This window comes from Taudactylus pleione, unplaced genomic scaffold (genome assembly GCF_031769625.1).
Source record: "Taudactylus pleione unplaced genomic scaffold, aTauple2 ptg000277l, whole genome shotgun sequence".
NCBI classification, from domain to species: Eukaryota; Metazoa; Chordata; class Amphibia; order Anura; family Myobatrachidae; genus Taudactylus; species Taudactylus pleione.
The window spans coordinates 2386949-2404202 of record NW_028284679.1 but is presented as its reverse complement, the minus strand read 5'-3'; the positions used below and the strand labels follow the sequence as shown (position 1 = coordinate 2404202).

General features: G+C 43.1%; 1 protein-coding gene across 1 annotated transcript in view; it reads right to left on the bottom strand.

Moving 5' to 3' along the window:
• The window catches only part of LOC148513552 (uncharacterized), a 40122-nt gene that overhangs the window by 10592 nt on the left and 12276 nt on the right, over nucleotides 1–17254 (bottom strand). The window contains exons 3-5 of the mRNA XM_088481737.1: nucleotides 12598–12744; nucleotides 11594–11743; nucleotides 6259–6564 (exon numbers count right to left, since the gene is read on the bottom strand). Coding sequence (XP_088337863.1) covers nucleotides 6259–6564; nucleotides 11594–11743; nucleotides 12598–12744 — 603 coding nt within the window. The remainder of the gene's footprint in view (nucleotides 1–6258; nucleotides 6565–11593; nucleotides 11744–12597; nucleotides 12745–17254) is intronic.

The following is a 17254-nucleotide window of genomic DNA, read 5'->3' as shown; positions in this document are numbered from 1 at the left end:
ACGAGTCACCAGATTATTATATACTAGTCACCAGATTGTTATATACGAGTCACCAGATTGTTATATACTAGTCACCAGATTGTTATATACTAGTCACCAGATTGTTATATACGAGTCACCAGATTGTTATATACTAGGCACCACATTGTTATATACTAGTCACCAGATTGTTATATACGAGTCACCAGATTGTTATATACTAGTCACCAGATTGTTATATACGAGTCACCAGATTGTTATATACTAGTCACCAGATTGCTATAAATGAGTCACCAGATTGTTATATACTAGTCACCAGATTGTTATATACGAGTCACCAGATTGTTATATACTAGTCACCAGATTGTTATAAATGAGTCACCACATTGATATATACTAGTCATAACATTGTTACATACTAGTCACCACATTGTTATATACGAGTCACCAGATTGTTATATACTAGTCACCAGATTGTTATATACGAGTCACCAGATTGTTATATACTAGTCACCAGATTGTTATATACTAGTCACCAGATTGCTATAAATGAGTCACCAGATTGTTATATACTAGTCACCAGATTGTTATATACTAGTCACCAGACTGTTATATACGAGTCACCAGACTGTTATATACTAGTCACCAGATTGCTATAAATGAGTCACCACATTGTTATATACGAGTCACCAGATTGTTATATACGAGTCACCAGATTGTTATATACTAGTCACCAGATTGTTATATACGAGTCACCAGATTGTTATATACTAGTCACCAGATTGCTATAAATGAGTCACCAGATTGTTATATACGAGTCACCAGATTGTTATATACTAGTCACCAGATTGTTATATACGAGTCACCAGATTGTTATATACTAGGCACCACATTGTTATATACTAGTCACCAGATTGTTATATACGAGTCACCAGATTGTTATATACTAGTCACCAGATTGTTATATACGAGTCACCAGATTGTTATATACTAGTCACCAGATTGTTATATACTAGTCACCAGATTGCTATAAATGAGTCACCAGATTGTTATATACTAGTCACCAGATTGTTATATACGAGTCACCAGATTGTTATATACTAGTCACCAGATTGTTATATACGAGTCACCACATTGATATATACTAGTCATAACATTGTTACATACTAGTCACCACATTGTTATATACGAGTCACCAGATTGTTATATACGAGTCACCAGATTGTTATATACTAGTCACCAGATTGTTATATACGAGTCATCAGATTGTTATATACTAGTCACCAGATTGTTATATTCTAGTCAACAGATTGTTATAAATGAGTCACCAGATTGTTATAAATGAGTCACCAGATTGTTATATACTAGTCACCAGATTGTTATAAATGAGTCACAACATTGTTATATACGAGTCACGAGATTGTTATATACTAGTCACCAGATTGTTATATACTAGTCACCAGATTGTCATATACGAGTCACCAGACTGTTATATACGAGTCACCAGATTGTTATATACGAGTCACCAGATTGTTATATACTAGTCACCAGATTGCTATAAATGAGTCACCAGATTGTTATATACTAGTCACCAGATTGTTATATACTAGTCACCAGATTGTTATATACGTGTCACCAGATTGTTATATACTAGTCACCAGATTGTTATATACGAGTCCCCAGATTGTTATAAATGAGTCACCAGATTGTTATATACTAGTCACCAGATTGCTATAAATGAGTCACCACATTGTTATATACTAGTCACCAGATTGTTATATACTAGTCACCACATTGTTATATACGAGTCACCAGATTGTTATATACTAGTCACCAGATTGTTATAAATGAGTCACCAGATTGTTATATACTAGTCACCACATTGTTATATACGAGTCACCAGATTGTTATATACTAGTCACCAGATTGTTCTATACTAGTCACCAGATTGTTATATACGAGTCACCAGATTGTTATATACTAGTCACCAGATTGTTCTATACTAGTCACCAGATTGTTATATACGAGTCACCAGATTGTTCTATACTAGTCTCCAGATTGTTATATACGAGTCACCAGATTGTTATACTCTAGTCACCAGATTGCTATATACTAGGCACCACATTGTTATATACGAGTCACCAGATTGTTATATACGAGTCACTAGGATTGTTATATACTAGTCACCAGATTGTTATAAATGAGTCACCAGATTGTTATATACTAGTCACCAGATTGTTATATACGAGTCACCAGATTGTTATATACTAGTCACCAGATTGTTATAAATGAGTCACCACATTGATATATACTAGTCATAACATTGTTACATACTAGTCACCACATTGTTATATACGAGTCACCAGATTGTTATATACTAGTCACCAGATTGTTATATACGAGTCACCAGATTGTTATATACTAGTCACCAGATTGTTATATACTAGTCACCAGATTGCTATAAATGAGTCACCAGATTGTTATATACTAGTCACCAGATTGTTATATACTAGTCACCAGACTGTTATATACGAGTCACCAGACTGTTATATACTAGTCACCAGATTGCTATAAATGAGTCACCACATTGTTATATACGAGTCACCAGATTGTTATATACGAGTCACCAGATTGTTATATACTAGTCACCAGATTGTTATATACTAGTCACCAGATTGTTATATACGAGTCACCAGATTGTTATATACTAGTCACCAGATTGCTATAAATGAGTCACCAGATTGTTATATACGAGTCACCAGATTGTTATATACTAGTCACCAGATTGTTATATACGAGTCACCAGATTGTTATATACTAGGCACCACATTGTTATATACTAGTCACCAGATTGTTATATACGAGTCACCAGATTGTTATATACTAGTCACCAGATTGTTATATACGAGTCACCAGATTGTTATATACTAGTCACCAGATTGTTATATACTAGTCACCAGATTGCTATAAATGAGTCACCAGATTGTTATATACTAGTCACCAGATTGTTATATACGAGTCACCAGATTGTTATATACTAGTCACCAGATTGTTATATACGAGTCACCAAATTGATATATACTAGTCATAACATTGTTACATACTAGTCACCACATTGTTATATACGAGTCACCAGATTGTTATATACGAGTCACCAGATTGTTATATACTAGTCACCAGATTGTTATATACGAGTCATCAGATTGTTATATACTAGTCACCAGATTGTTATATTCTAGTCAACAGATTGTTATAAATGAGTCACCAGATTGTTATAAATGAGTCACCAGATTGTTATATACTAGTCACCAGATTGTTATAAATGAGTCACAACATTGTTATATACGAGTCACGAGATTGTTATATACTAGTCACCAGATTGTTATATACTAGTCACCAGATTGTCATATACGAGTCACCAGACTGTTATATACGAGTCACCAGATTGTTATATACGAGTCACCAGATTGTTATATACTAGTCACCAGATTGCTATAAATGAGTCACCAGATTGTTATATACTAGTCACCAGATTGTTATATACTAGTCACCAGATTGTTATATACGTGTCACCAGATTGTTATATACTAGTCACCAGATTGTTATATACGAGTCCCCAGATTGTTATAAATGAGTCACCAGATTGTTATATACTAGTCACCAGATTGCTATAAATGAGTCACCACATTGTTATATACTAGTCACCAGATTGTTATATACTAGTCACCACATTGTTATATACGAGTCACCAGATTGTTATATACTAGTCACCAGATTGTTATAAATGAGTCACCAGATTGTTATATACTAGTCACCACATTGTTATATACGAGTCACCAGATTGTTATATACTAGTCACCAGATTGTTCTATACTAGTCACCAGATTGTTATATACGAGTCACCAGATTGTTATATACTAGTCACCAGATTGTTCTATACTAGTCACCAGATTGTTATATACGAGTCACCAGATTGTTCTATACTAGTCTCCAGATTGTTATATACGAGTCACCAGATTGTTATACTCTAGTCACCAGATTGCTATATACTAGGCACCACATTGTTATATACGAGTCACCAGATTGTTATATACGAGTCACTAGGATTGTTATATACTAGTCACCAGATTGTTATAAATGAGTCACCAGATTGTTATATACTAGTCACCAGATTGTTATATACGAGTCACCAGATTGTTATATACAAGTCACCAGATTGTTATATACTAGTCACCAGATTGTTATAAATGAGTCACCAGATTGTTATATACGAGTCACCAGATTGTTATATACTAGTCACCACATTGTTATATACGAGTCACCAGATTGTTATATACTAGTCACCAGATTGTTATATACTAGTCACCAGATTGTTATAAATGAGTCACCAGATTGTTATATACGAGTCACCAGATTGTTATATACTAGTCACCAGATTGTTATATATGAGTCACCAGATTGTTATATACTAGTCACCAGATTGTTATATACGAGTCACCAGATTGTTATAAATGAGTCACCACATTGTTCTATACTAGTCACCAGATTGTTATATACTAGGCACCACATTGTTATATACGAGTCACCAGATTGTTATATACGAGTCACTAGGATTGTTATATACTAGTCACCAGATTGTTATATACGAGTCACCAGATTGTTATATACTAGTCACCAGATTGTTATATACTAGGCACCACATTGTTATATACGAGTCACCAGATTGTTATATACGAGTCACTAGGATTGTTATATACTAGTCACCAGATTGTTATATACGAGTCACTAGGATTGTTATATACTAGTCACCAGATTGTTATATACGAGTCACTAGGATTGTTATATACTAGTCACCAGATTGTTATAAATGAGTCACCAGATTGTTATATACTAGTCACCAGATTGTTATATACGAGTCCCCAGATTGTTATATATGAGTCACCAGATTGTTATATACTAGTCACCACATTGTTATATACTAGTCACCAGATTGTTATAAATGAGTCACCAGATTGTTATATACTAGTCACCAGATTGTTATGTACGAGTCACCAGATTGTAATGTACGAGTCACCAGATTGTTATATACTAGTCACCAGATTGTTATATACGAGTCACCAGATTGTAATGTACGAGTCACCAGATTGTTATATACTAGTCACCAGATTGTTGACCTGTTTTATATTTAAGACACAAGATTCGGGGCCTGTTTTATATACCAACCACTTTGTTGTGGTTCCTGGCCATGAGTTTTGGAGTGATTTGGTTATTGTCCTGCATAACCGCTCAGCATTGTACGAATTTACCAGATTAGGGTTTTGCTTTATATTTTGACTCCTACATTTTGAGTGTGTACACTAGCCACCTGAATGGACTTTGGAGCTCATTCTGACCCGATCGCTAAGCTGCGCTCGCTCTTGCCGATAATCGCACATCTGCACATGCGTATGGTTCGCAATGCACGTGCGCAAGCCAGCCTTAGCGATCAGGAATCGAGCGCTCATTGCACACAGAGTGAGCGCTATTTTGAGTGACAGCGCCGTTTGTAGGTGGTAACAGGGGAAGGTGCTTGTGGACAGGGGTGTGGATGTGCGAACACAGGCGTGTCTGGGCGTCATAACGGAGTTTAATGGGTGTGCATAATTAGCAAAGTAGCGTCATTGAACACGTTGTTTTTTAGCCTGAACTGATCGCAGTGCATGCGGTAGGTTAGGGTCTATCACAAGAGTAGCGAGCAGCTCCGATGGCCCTCGATGTTCCCGATTAAACACACACTTCCTGGAGATGAAGTGGGCGAGTGACAGGTGGGTGGTTTTATAGTCCTGCGTATGCTCACTGCCATCGCTCTCTAAGACATAGAAGGCGTCCTTCAACCGCAAAGAGCGATCACTTGATTTGCATACCCAGCCCCTTTTGCAAGCGAGCGTCCGCAGTTTACCGATCGGGTCTGAATCAGGTCCTTTGTGTTGTTCTAAAGCAGTCATCATTTAGCCTGCTTTGTATACTAGTCACCTAGTACTACTAGTGTAGTGCCACGAATGTGGAGAGGGACAAGTGGAAACTGTTTGCCAGGTCGTAGAAACCTCAAAATTCCTGAAAGGAGCCCTCATTTCGGTATACACAGGTAAAGTGCTAAATATCATAACAACTATGGAGAGCCTCCTCTGATGCAATAACATAGGCTCTAGGCCCAAATGCAGCTGTACATTATTAGAGCATAAAACTAATGGATCAACAACCCTAACTGTCTTTGCTTGGAACGACTCAGGATTCACTTACCTATCCCAGCTGTGTTTACCCCACCTTCAGCAACTGTCTGGGAAATGGATGATGCTGACAGCAAACTGCTATCAGGGAGGTTTGTCTGAACAGTACTATAATATGTATCCAGCGCTGGCACAGATGTCCTCGATGGGGTATCTTGGCTCATGGTGCCCATGATTGTGCCAGAGGAGAGGGCAGACTCAGCGGCAGGTACAGTTGAGCTTGAAGTTGAGGTTGAAGTTTGCTCAGTGATGTTAGAAGTTGTTGTCAGTAAACCTGGCCCAATGGTTCCAGACTGTGCAGTTGCTGTTATTCTGAAATCTATAATAAAAAGAGCAATGAATGGGAGTTATACATTGTGACTGGAAACCCGCCATACGGGTTTAAAATGGCGGCCACGGTACTGAAGGGTTTAACACTCGTGCTACCGTGCTGTCTTTAAAAGGACCAATAGGCGCAGTGCACCGATTTGAAATCTCTTAGGTGCCATGTACTGTAAATGTATTTTTTCTAACTAGCTGAGATACCTGGCATTGCCCGGGTTGAAGACTGGACCCTGAAGTACACCTGCAGCTAGCTCCTCACATCATACACTGGCTCCTCATATCCTACACTAGCTTATCATATCCTGAACCGGCTCCTCATATCCTACACCGACTCCTCAAAACCTCACCGGGTTCTCATATCCTACACCGGCTCCTCATATCCTACACTGGCTCCTCATATCATACACTAACTCCTCACATCCTACACTGCCTCCTCATATCCTACACCGCCTCCTCACATCATACACTAACTCCTCACATAATACACTGCCTCCTCATATCCTACAGCGACTCCTCACATCCTACACTAGCTCCTCACATGCTACAATAGCTCTACATATCAAAGGCTAGCTCCTCACATCCTACACTGGCTCCTCATATCATACACTAACTCCTCACATCCTGCACTGTTCCTCTTATCCTACACTGTCTTCTCATAACCTACATCTGCCCCTCATATAATACACCAGCTCCTCATATCCTACACTGTTTCCTCATAATCTACATCTGCCCCTCATTTCATACACCAGGTACTCATATCCTACACTGGCTCTTCATATCCTACACTGTACAGTTGCTGTTATTCTGAAATCTATAATAAAAAGAGCAATGAATGGGAGTTATACATTGTGACTGGAAACCCGCCATACGGGTTTAAAATGGCGGCCACGGTACTGAAGGGTTTAACACTCATGCCACCGTGCTGTCTTTAAAAGGACCAATAGGCGCAGTGCACCGATTTGAAATCTCTTAGGTGCCATGTACTGTAAATGTATTTTTTCTAACTAGCTGAGATACCTGGCATTGCCCGGGTTGAAGACTGGACCCTGAAGTACACCTGCAGCCTTGAGTTGTTTACATTGCCCTCACCTATACCCCATTCCATTCATCCTGAAAAGGACCTCACTGTTTGCTAACATGCATGCAAACAGTGGCGGGACTACCGTGGGTGCAAGGGGTGCGGCTGCTATGGTGCCTGTGTGGCCCACCGCTCCCCCAGCACCCAGTCACGCACACAAGGCCAGTCCAGTCAGAGCCTCCAAGGGAGGCCCGGGTGGCAGCGATGTTGATTTGGTGCCGGCCCGCCATCTGATTAAAGCTGGCACACCGGGAGGCAGACGTGGAGAGACAGCACCAATGGTCAAGAGGCAATCAGAGCTTGTGGACTGGCAGCCAATCAGCAGTGATGGCTTCAGATAGGCAGCCGGCTCGTGAGCTTCGATTGGCTCACGACCAGCGCCAGATTCAAATTGTGCTGGGACTGTCTGTCTATGTCTGCCACTGCCTGCCGGTGCGCCAACTGTAATTAGCTGGCGGCCCGGCCCCAAATCCACACCTGCTGGCTGCTGATGGAAGCGAGAAGCTGCAGGAGGTACACGAGGAGGGGAGTTTCTAGGGGGGGGGCATAATGTGTAAGGGGCACTACTATTGTGAATGGGCTCTGAATGGGCTCTGTGTGGCATAACATGAATGGGCTCTGTGTGGGGGCAAATGTATGTGTTTTTTTTCCTGCGGGGGGGGGCTTTGAAGAACCTGCTGTGTGGCCCCCAAAGTTCTAGATACACCCTTGCATGCAAACACTTAGGGCTGGCTAATATGGGATACCGAAGGTAAGTAGTTTAGGGATGTCCCCATTTTTAGGGATTGTGTGGCAGCAGTTGCGTCCCTCCCCCGTGGTTTCACCGTGTGCGGGGAGGAAGGCGAGGAGTCATGGCCAAGTGGGAAGAGGTGTGGCCTTGCAGCCCGAACCCCATAATCCTGTGCTTATTACTGGAGACGGGGGTAGCAGGAGGTGTGTGTAGTGTGTACGGACTTTTGTGCACTGCTGAGCATTGACCCTCACATCTTTTCATCTGCTGTACTGCACGGCAGATGAGAAGATATCTTTAATGATTTTGAGCAAATCGTGAAGTGTGTACGCCCAACCAGATGACCGGGCAATATATCGTTCCTATCTGGGCTCTGTAGACATCACCTCAGCCACTCCCATATCCTCCATTTTTTCTTCCTACAGTCGGCTCATCTCATGCTGTTTGAGGCAACTTCTAGCAATATATACTGCAGCAGTCATGTGTACACAGACCTTCTTGAATTCTGTGGTAGGTTCATTTCCACAGACCCCCTGTCAGTGTTTTATATTATATTTTATATATTTTATTAAATTATTTATTTTATACTAGCTGGGATACCTGGCATTGCCCGGGTTAAGGACTAGACCCTGAAGTACACCTGCAGGCTTCATTTTTTTACACTGTCCTCACCTATAACCTGGATAATTATGCACATTAGGAGTAAGTGGCTCCTCACATCCAATACTGGCTCCTCACATCCGACATTGGCTCTTCATATCCTACACCAGCTTCTCATATCCCACATTTGCACCTCATACGCCACACCGGCTCCTCATATCCTACACTGGCTATTTATATCCTACACGGCTTCTCATATCCCACACCTGCACCTCATATCCCACACTGGCTCCTCATATCATACACTAAAACCTCACATCCTACACAAACAATGGTTCCTCATATCCTACACCGGCTCCTCATATCCTAAACTAGCTCCTCACATCATACACTGGCTCCTCATATCCTACACTAGCTTCTCATATCCTACACTGACTCCTCAAAATCTCACCGGGTTCTCATATCCTACACCGGCTCCTCATATCCTACACTGGCTCTTCATATCATACACCGCCTCCTCACATCATACACTAACTCCTCACATAATGCACTGCCTCCTCATATCCTACAGCGACTCCTCACATCCTACACTAGCTCCTCACATCCTACACTAGCTCCTCATATCATAGGCTAGCTCCTCACATCCTACACTGGCTCCTCATATCATACACTAACTCCTCACATCCTGCACTGTTCCTCATATCCTACACTGTTTCCTCATAACCTACATCTGCCCCTCATATCATACACCAGGTACTCATATCCTACACTGGCTCTTCATATCCTACATTGTTTCCTTATAACCTACGGAATCCACTTTCGATGACAACCTCATCTATAAAGCCCTCTTCATCAATCCCTTATCAATTTCAATCCTCTTCTCAAAAGACCTCTTAGATCTACATCTAACGTGTACTGGGCTTCCTTTTGGTAACTTTATTTTGGCCTTTCCTACTAGCATTCTCTGCTGCCTCTCTCCACCATTCTCCCACATTTAATTAGACTTTCTAAATGCCCTCTGTGAATACATATCGTTACCATACACTACTCACCGTGATACATTCTTCCCTGTCGCAATGCTCACTCTAAGCCACACTCGCATCGTGTTTGTGCACTGACTATGAGCTCTCTGAGTAGTGCCCGCCCTACCCTTTGTCTCATGCCTGCATCTACTTTATCTACACATGTGTCCTTTCTTATTGTTGCTTCAGTTGTGCCAAATAGCCCCTCTCGGCCCACTTAACTGGGCCATGCCAAGCGTCTTTCTCGCTCAATATTCCCATAAATAAAACAACTGGGAGCAACAAATCCACATTGCTGGTTTACACTGATGTGTGATATTTGTATATATGGGATGGGTACGGGATGACGGTGTTGAGGATCCCGGTGTTGAGGATCCCGGTGGTCAGTATCCCGATGTCGGCATCCTGACAGGGTTTGGATACCAACACCTGTCGGTAGGTATCCTAACCCTCCCCTCCTCCCTACCCTAATTCTAACCCTCCCTCCCTGGTGCCTAAACCGAATCTTTCCCCCTAGTGCCCAAACCTAACCTCCCCACACCCTAAACCTAACTCTACCCCATTAGTGCCTAACCCTAACCTTCCTCCTAGTACCTGAACCTAACCCCTAACGCTAACCCCGCTACTTACCTTTGGGTTTCCAGCGTTCGGGATGCCGGCACCGGGATTCTGACAGGTGTCTGGATTCCGGCGCCGGCATTCTGACCGCCTGAATCCCCGCGGTCGGGATATTGACTGCATCCCATTTGAAACGCGTCAATTCGCCACTTAGTTATTGAGCCCTGCAATGTATATTGCAGACGGGTTTATTACAAATGACCTTTGCACTATGTGAGCTTAAGATAAAATTGAAATGCATTAATATATGCAGCTCCCCTAGAGTTTGTTAAACTCCTACTGCTCCTCCGTGCTTGTATTTACTATGCTATTATTTAACGGAATCAGTACGAATGACCGCTGGACGTCAGCCTTGCGGTTCAAATCCCGACGCCGGCAGCCCTATGGGTGAAAATCCTGACAGCGCAGGTAAGTCTACTATCCCTACTCCTTCCCCCCCCTAACTCTAACCCCCCCTTAGGGGTCCCTAACCCTAACCTCCCCCCTTGTGCCTAACCCTAACCTCCCCCTGTTAGTGCCTTACCTAACCCCCCCCTGCACCCCAAGCTTTATCCTCCCAGGGGGGTGGGGAGTGCCTAACCCTAACCTCCCCCCTAGTGCCTAAACCTAACCCCCCCTTCCTCTAGCCTAACCCTAACCTTCCCCGGAACGCCTCTGTTTGGCCGGGCACGCCCCCGGCCCGCCCAGCAAACGGGGCGAGCTGTCACTCAACATCGACAGCTCGCCCCATCTGCTACGTGACCCCTAGCGACGGAGCGCCCGCCGCTAGCCGGGTCTCGCGCATGCGCACGGCGGAGCCGGCTCCGTCGTGCGCTTGCTCTGTGGGAACCATCGACCCGGTTGCGAGCGCATCGGCGCTGGCGACCGGGTCTGAATGAGACCCTAAGAGCCCATTATCTGGAAGTGATTATAGATGTGCCAGTAACTTTAGAAAAGGTGGACATTGTGAATTGTAACTAAAAAAATGATACGGTACCAACTTCTAGGCAATAGATTCCTTTATAGTCGCGGTCATAGTTTCCCGTAATGGAACACCATGTGTAGCCGAGGGGATGGAGAATGCATGCTGTATGCTGTACATTAAGATACTGGAAAGGAAAGTAACACGCCAGATAGCTGTTAGTGCCTGCAAAAGATACAACAGTAACACATAAAGGAGACAGTTAAAACATGTAATAGAAAAGTTCATACTTTACAATCATTTATTTAAAAAAAAAAAAAAAATTAAATGGGTTATAAACTGGTTTCATAACCTGAAGCTGCTGGACAGGTAACATCCACAATCTTTTCACATTATAGAGCATATTTACTGGTAAATCCCAGCAAAACAGCAGTTTGTGGGGGATCGATGCAAAATGTAAGTATCCCCAAAATGTACAGTAACATGGAGGGACCTCAGCATACTGTATATGTCTCCGATACCTGCTACAGTCACTCCATTTATAACCGCAGTTATTATAGTAGTAGTTTATTATACCATAGGAACTGGGAGAGGGATTCCTAGTATCCGTCCCGGCCCTCCCAGCTCACACATGTGGAGTCAGCAGACAGCATTTGCGCAGTATTGCCCCGGGGGTCGCAAAACAGTCAGATTTCAAGTTTATTTTTCTATCCTTGACTAGAAAAATTTTCAGGTTCCTCTCTACGGGCTACATCACTTTCAGGGGGAAATGTATCAAACCTTCCACAGAGAGTATAAGTGGTGGTGTTGTTCTTAGCAACTAATCATATACTAGCTTTCATTTATCTTGTACATTCTGTAAAATGGTAGCTATAATCTGATTGGTTGTTGTGACTATCGTTTCCACTTGCCCTCAGTGGAAGGTTTGATAAATCTCTCCCTATATCCTATGGCACCATTGTATTAAATAGATTCTAGATAGAAAGAGAAGGTAGTGTGAGCCCCCGTTATCACAGCCAGCGGGATGGACATTGTTATGCACAAACATTGTGAACTACGAGTAAGGAGAAATAAATCACCTGCCCCAGTACACCAGCTCCACAGTCCGTCTCGATCAAAGTTGTCCGTGGTAGCGCACCAGTAACCTAAGGTTTGCCCCAGCATCGTGCAGGTAGTGTGCACCAGTCCATTAGCGATAAATGGGATATAACAAGGCGGGGGCTTCGCTGAAAGGAACAACATCTGAATTAGTATGTGCTGCTTCCTATTCTGTACTGTCACACAGAAGTCAATGTTATATAATGCTTACTGACATTCTGGCTGCCCCTTCTGGGAGAGTCCAGCCAGATAGGCATAGCAGGGGAGCGTGGCCGGCATAGGAGGGCGCGGCTGGACAGCTTACGCTGCATTTGTGGACGATCAGGGGGACGTGATCGCATAATTTTGGCACCGAACCCTACACAGTGCTGAGTTTACTGCTGTGGGGGTTTTGCTTGTTACTGCGGGGGGCGGAGGGGTCAGAGGCCGCCGAGGGGCATTTTATGAGAGGAGGGGGTCCACTCCTCTCTCCGGTGGTGCACTGTAGGTTCTGGCTTAGTGCGGTGATGTCCTCCTTCCGGTCAGCTGGTCTCCCATCCTGCACAGGGACCCAGTCAGCTGACCGGGTCCCAGTGCAGGATGGGTGATCAGCTGGCTGGAGTCATGCAGGACATCACCGGAGTCCCAATCACCGAAGGTAAGTGTAATTAACGGAGGGGGAAGTCACTATCGTGGGGGCAGGGGCTTAACCACGGGGGTGGGGCTTAGCAGCTGCCAGTCTGCGCATGCGCGGGCACTTGTCACAGTATTTTTTGCGAAAATACCGTGATAAGTGTGCGGAGGGGATTCACAGGGACAGAGCTTTATTGCAAGCTCTGTCCCTGCAAGGGATTTTTAGCAAATCCCTGTGATATTGCGAATTCAGTCGGTAATATCACACTACAATCTGCATTCAATATGCGGATTATAGCAACAGAGCCCTGAGTGAGCTACCCCTTAAAGAAGACATTTTTTTTGTTTTTTTTAAAAATCGCTAGTCTTTTATTTCGCGTTCGTAGTTAAAGGGAAGATAGTGGGCTAAATGTAATAGGGTGAGAGTTTAGAAAATGTGAGAGTTTAGCAGTAACCTCTCACATTGGTGGAGTTGAGAAAACATCTGGAGGAGAGTTTAAATCATGAGAGTTTTTTGAGTCTAAAACCAGGCGAGTTTCCATGTTCTCAGACTCTATTACATTGGGCGAGTTTTCATGTTCTCGGGCTCTATTACATTGGATGAGTTTTCATGTTCTCGGGCTCTATTACATTGGGCGAGTTTTCATGTTCTCGGGCTCTATTACATTGGGCAAGTTTTCATGTTCTCGGGCTCTATTACATTGGGCGAGATTCCATATTCTCGGGCTCTATTACATTGGGCGAGTTTTCATATTCTCGGGCTCTATTACATTGGGTGAGTTTCCATGTTCTCAGACTCTATTACATTGGGCGAGTTTCCATGTTCTCGGGCTCTATTGCATTGGGCGAGTTTCCATGTTCTCAGACTCTATTACATTGGGCAAGTTTTCATGTTCTCATACTCTATTACATTGGGTGAGTTTTCATGTGCGCAGACTCTATTACATTGGGCGAGTTTTCATGTTCTCGGGCTCTATTACATTGGGCGAGTTTCCATGTTCTCGGGCTCTATTACATTGGCGAGTTTCCATGTTCTCGGGCTCTATTACATTGGGTGAGTTTTCATGTTCTCAGACTCTATTACATTGGGCGAGTTTTCATGTTCTCGGACTCTATTACATCGGGTGAGTTTTTATGTTCTCAGACTCTATTACATTGGGCGAGTTTTCATGTTCTCGGGCTCTATTACATTGGGTGAGTTTCCATGTTCTCGGGCTCTATTACATTGGGCGAGTTTTCATATTCTCGGGCTCTATTACATTTGGTGAGTTTCCATGTTCTCAGACTCTATTACATTGGGCAAGTTTCCATGTTCTCGGGCTCTATTGCATTGGGCGAGTTTCCATGTTCTCAGACTCTATTACATTGGGCGAGTTTTCATGTTCTCAAACTCTAGTACATTGGGCGAGTTTTCATATCCTCGGGCTCTATTACATTGGGCGAGTTTTCATGTTCTCGGGCTCTATTACATTGGGCGCGTTTTCATGTTCTCGGGCTCTATTACATTGGGCGAGTTTTCATGTTCTCGGGCTCTATTACATTGGGAGAGTTTCCATGTTCTCGGGCTCTATTACATTGGGCGAGTTTTCATATTCTCGGGCTCTATTACATTGGGTGAGTTTCCATGTTCTCAGACTCTATTACATTGGGCGAGTTTCCATGTTCTCGGGCTCTATTACATTGGGCGAGTTTCCATGTTCTCGGGCTCTATTACATTGGGCAAGTTTCCATGTTCTCGGGCTCTATTACATTGGGCGAGTTTTCATGTTCTCGGGCTCTTTTACATTGGGCGAGTTTTCATGTTCTCATACTCTATTACATTGGGCGAGTTTTCAAGTTCTCGGACTCTATTACATTGGGCGAGTTTCCATGTTCTCGGGCTCTATTACATTGGCGAGTTTCCATGTTCTCAGGCTCTATTACATTGGGTGAGTTTTCATGTTCTCAGACTCTATTACATCGGGCGAGTTTTCATGTTCTCGGACTCTATTACATCGGGCGAGTTTTCATGTTCTCAGACTCTATTACATTGGGCGAGTTTTCATATTCTCGGGCTCTAATACATTGGATGAGTTTTCATGTTCTCGGGCTCTATTACATTGGGCGAGTTTTCATGTTCTCGGGCTCTATTACATTGGGCAAGTTTTCATGTTCTCGGGCTCTATTACATTGGGCGAGATTCCATGTTCTCGGGCTCTATTACATTGGGCGAATTTTCATATTCTCGGGCTCTATTACATTGGGTGAGTTTCCATGTTCTCAGACTCTATTACATTGGGCGAGTTTCCATGTTCTCGGGCTCTATTGCATTGGGCGAGTTTCCATGTTCTCAGGCTCTATTACATTGGGCGAGTTTTCATGTTCTCATACTCTATTACATTGGGCGAGTTTTCATGTGCTCAGACTCTATTACATTGGGCGAGTTTTCATGTTCTCGGGCTCTATTACATTGGGCGAGTTTCCATGTTCTCGGGCTCTATTACATTGGCGAGTTTCCATGTTCTCGGGCTCTATTACATTGGGTGAGTTTTCATGTTCTCAGACTCTATTACATTGGGCGAGTTTTCATGTTCTCGGACTCTATTACATCGGGTGAGTTTTTATGTTCTCAGACTCTATTACATTGGGCGAGTTTTCATGTTCTCGGGCCATATTACATTGGGTGAGTTTCCATGTTCTCGGGCTCTATTACATTGGGCGAGTTTTCATATTCTCGGGCTCTATTACATTTGGGTGAGTTTCCATGTTCTCAGACTCTATTACATTGGGCAAGTTTCCATGTTCTCGGGCTCTATTGCATTGGGCGAGTTTCCATGTTCTCAGACTCTATTACATTGGGCGAGTTTTCATGTTCTCATACTCTATTACATTGGGCGAGTTTTCATATCCTCGGGCTCTATTACATTGGGCGAGTTTTCATGTTCTCGGGCTCTATTACATTGGGCGCGTTTTCATGTTCTCGGGCTCTATTACATTGGGCGAGTTTTCATGTTCTCGGGCTCTATTACATTGGGAGAGTTTCCATGTTCTCGGGCTCTATTACATTGGGCGAGTTTTCATATTCTCGGGCTCTATTACATTGGGTGAGTTTCCATGTTCTCAGACTCTATTACATTGGGCGAGTTTCCATGTTCTCGGGCTCTATTGTATTGGGCGAGTTTCCATGTTCTCAGACTCTATTACATTGGGCGAGTTTTCATGTTCTCATACTCTATTACATTGGGCGAGTTTTCATGTTCTCGGGCTCTATTACATTGGGCGAGTTTCCATGTTCTCGGGCTCTATTACATTGGGCAAGTTTCCATGTTCTCGGGCTCTATTACATTGGGCGAGTTTTCATGTTCTCGGGCTCTTTTACATTGGGCGAGTTTTCATGTTCTCGGGCTCTATTACATTGGGCGAGTTTTCATGTTCTCGGACTCTATTACATTGGGCGAGTTTCCATGTTCTCGGGCTCTATTACATTGGCGAGTTTCCATGTTCTTGGGCTCTATTGCATTGGGCGAGTTTCCATGTTCTCAGACTCTATTACATTGGGCGAGTTTTCATGTTCTCATACTCTATTACATTGGGCGAGTTTTCATATCCTCGGGCTCGATTACATTGGGCGAGTTTTCATGTTCTCGGGCTCTATTACATTGGGTGAGTTTTCATGTTCTCAGACTCTATTACATTGGGCGAGTTTTCATGTTCTCGGACTCTATTACATCGGGTGAGTTTTCATGTTCTCAGACTCTATTACATTGGGCGAGTTTTCATGTTCTCGGGCTCTATTACATTGGGCGAGTTTCCATGTTCTCGGGCTCTATTACATTGGGTGAGTTTTCATATTCTCGGGCTCTATTACATTGGGTGAGTTTCCATGTTCTCAGACTCTATTACATTGGGGCAAGTTTCCATGTTCTTGGGCTCTATTGCATTGGGCGAGTTTCCATGTTCTCAGACTCTATTACATTGGGCGAGTTTTCATGTTCTCATACTCTATCACATTGGGTGAGTTTTCATATCCTCGGGCTCTATTACATT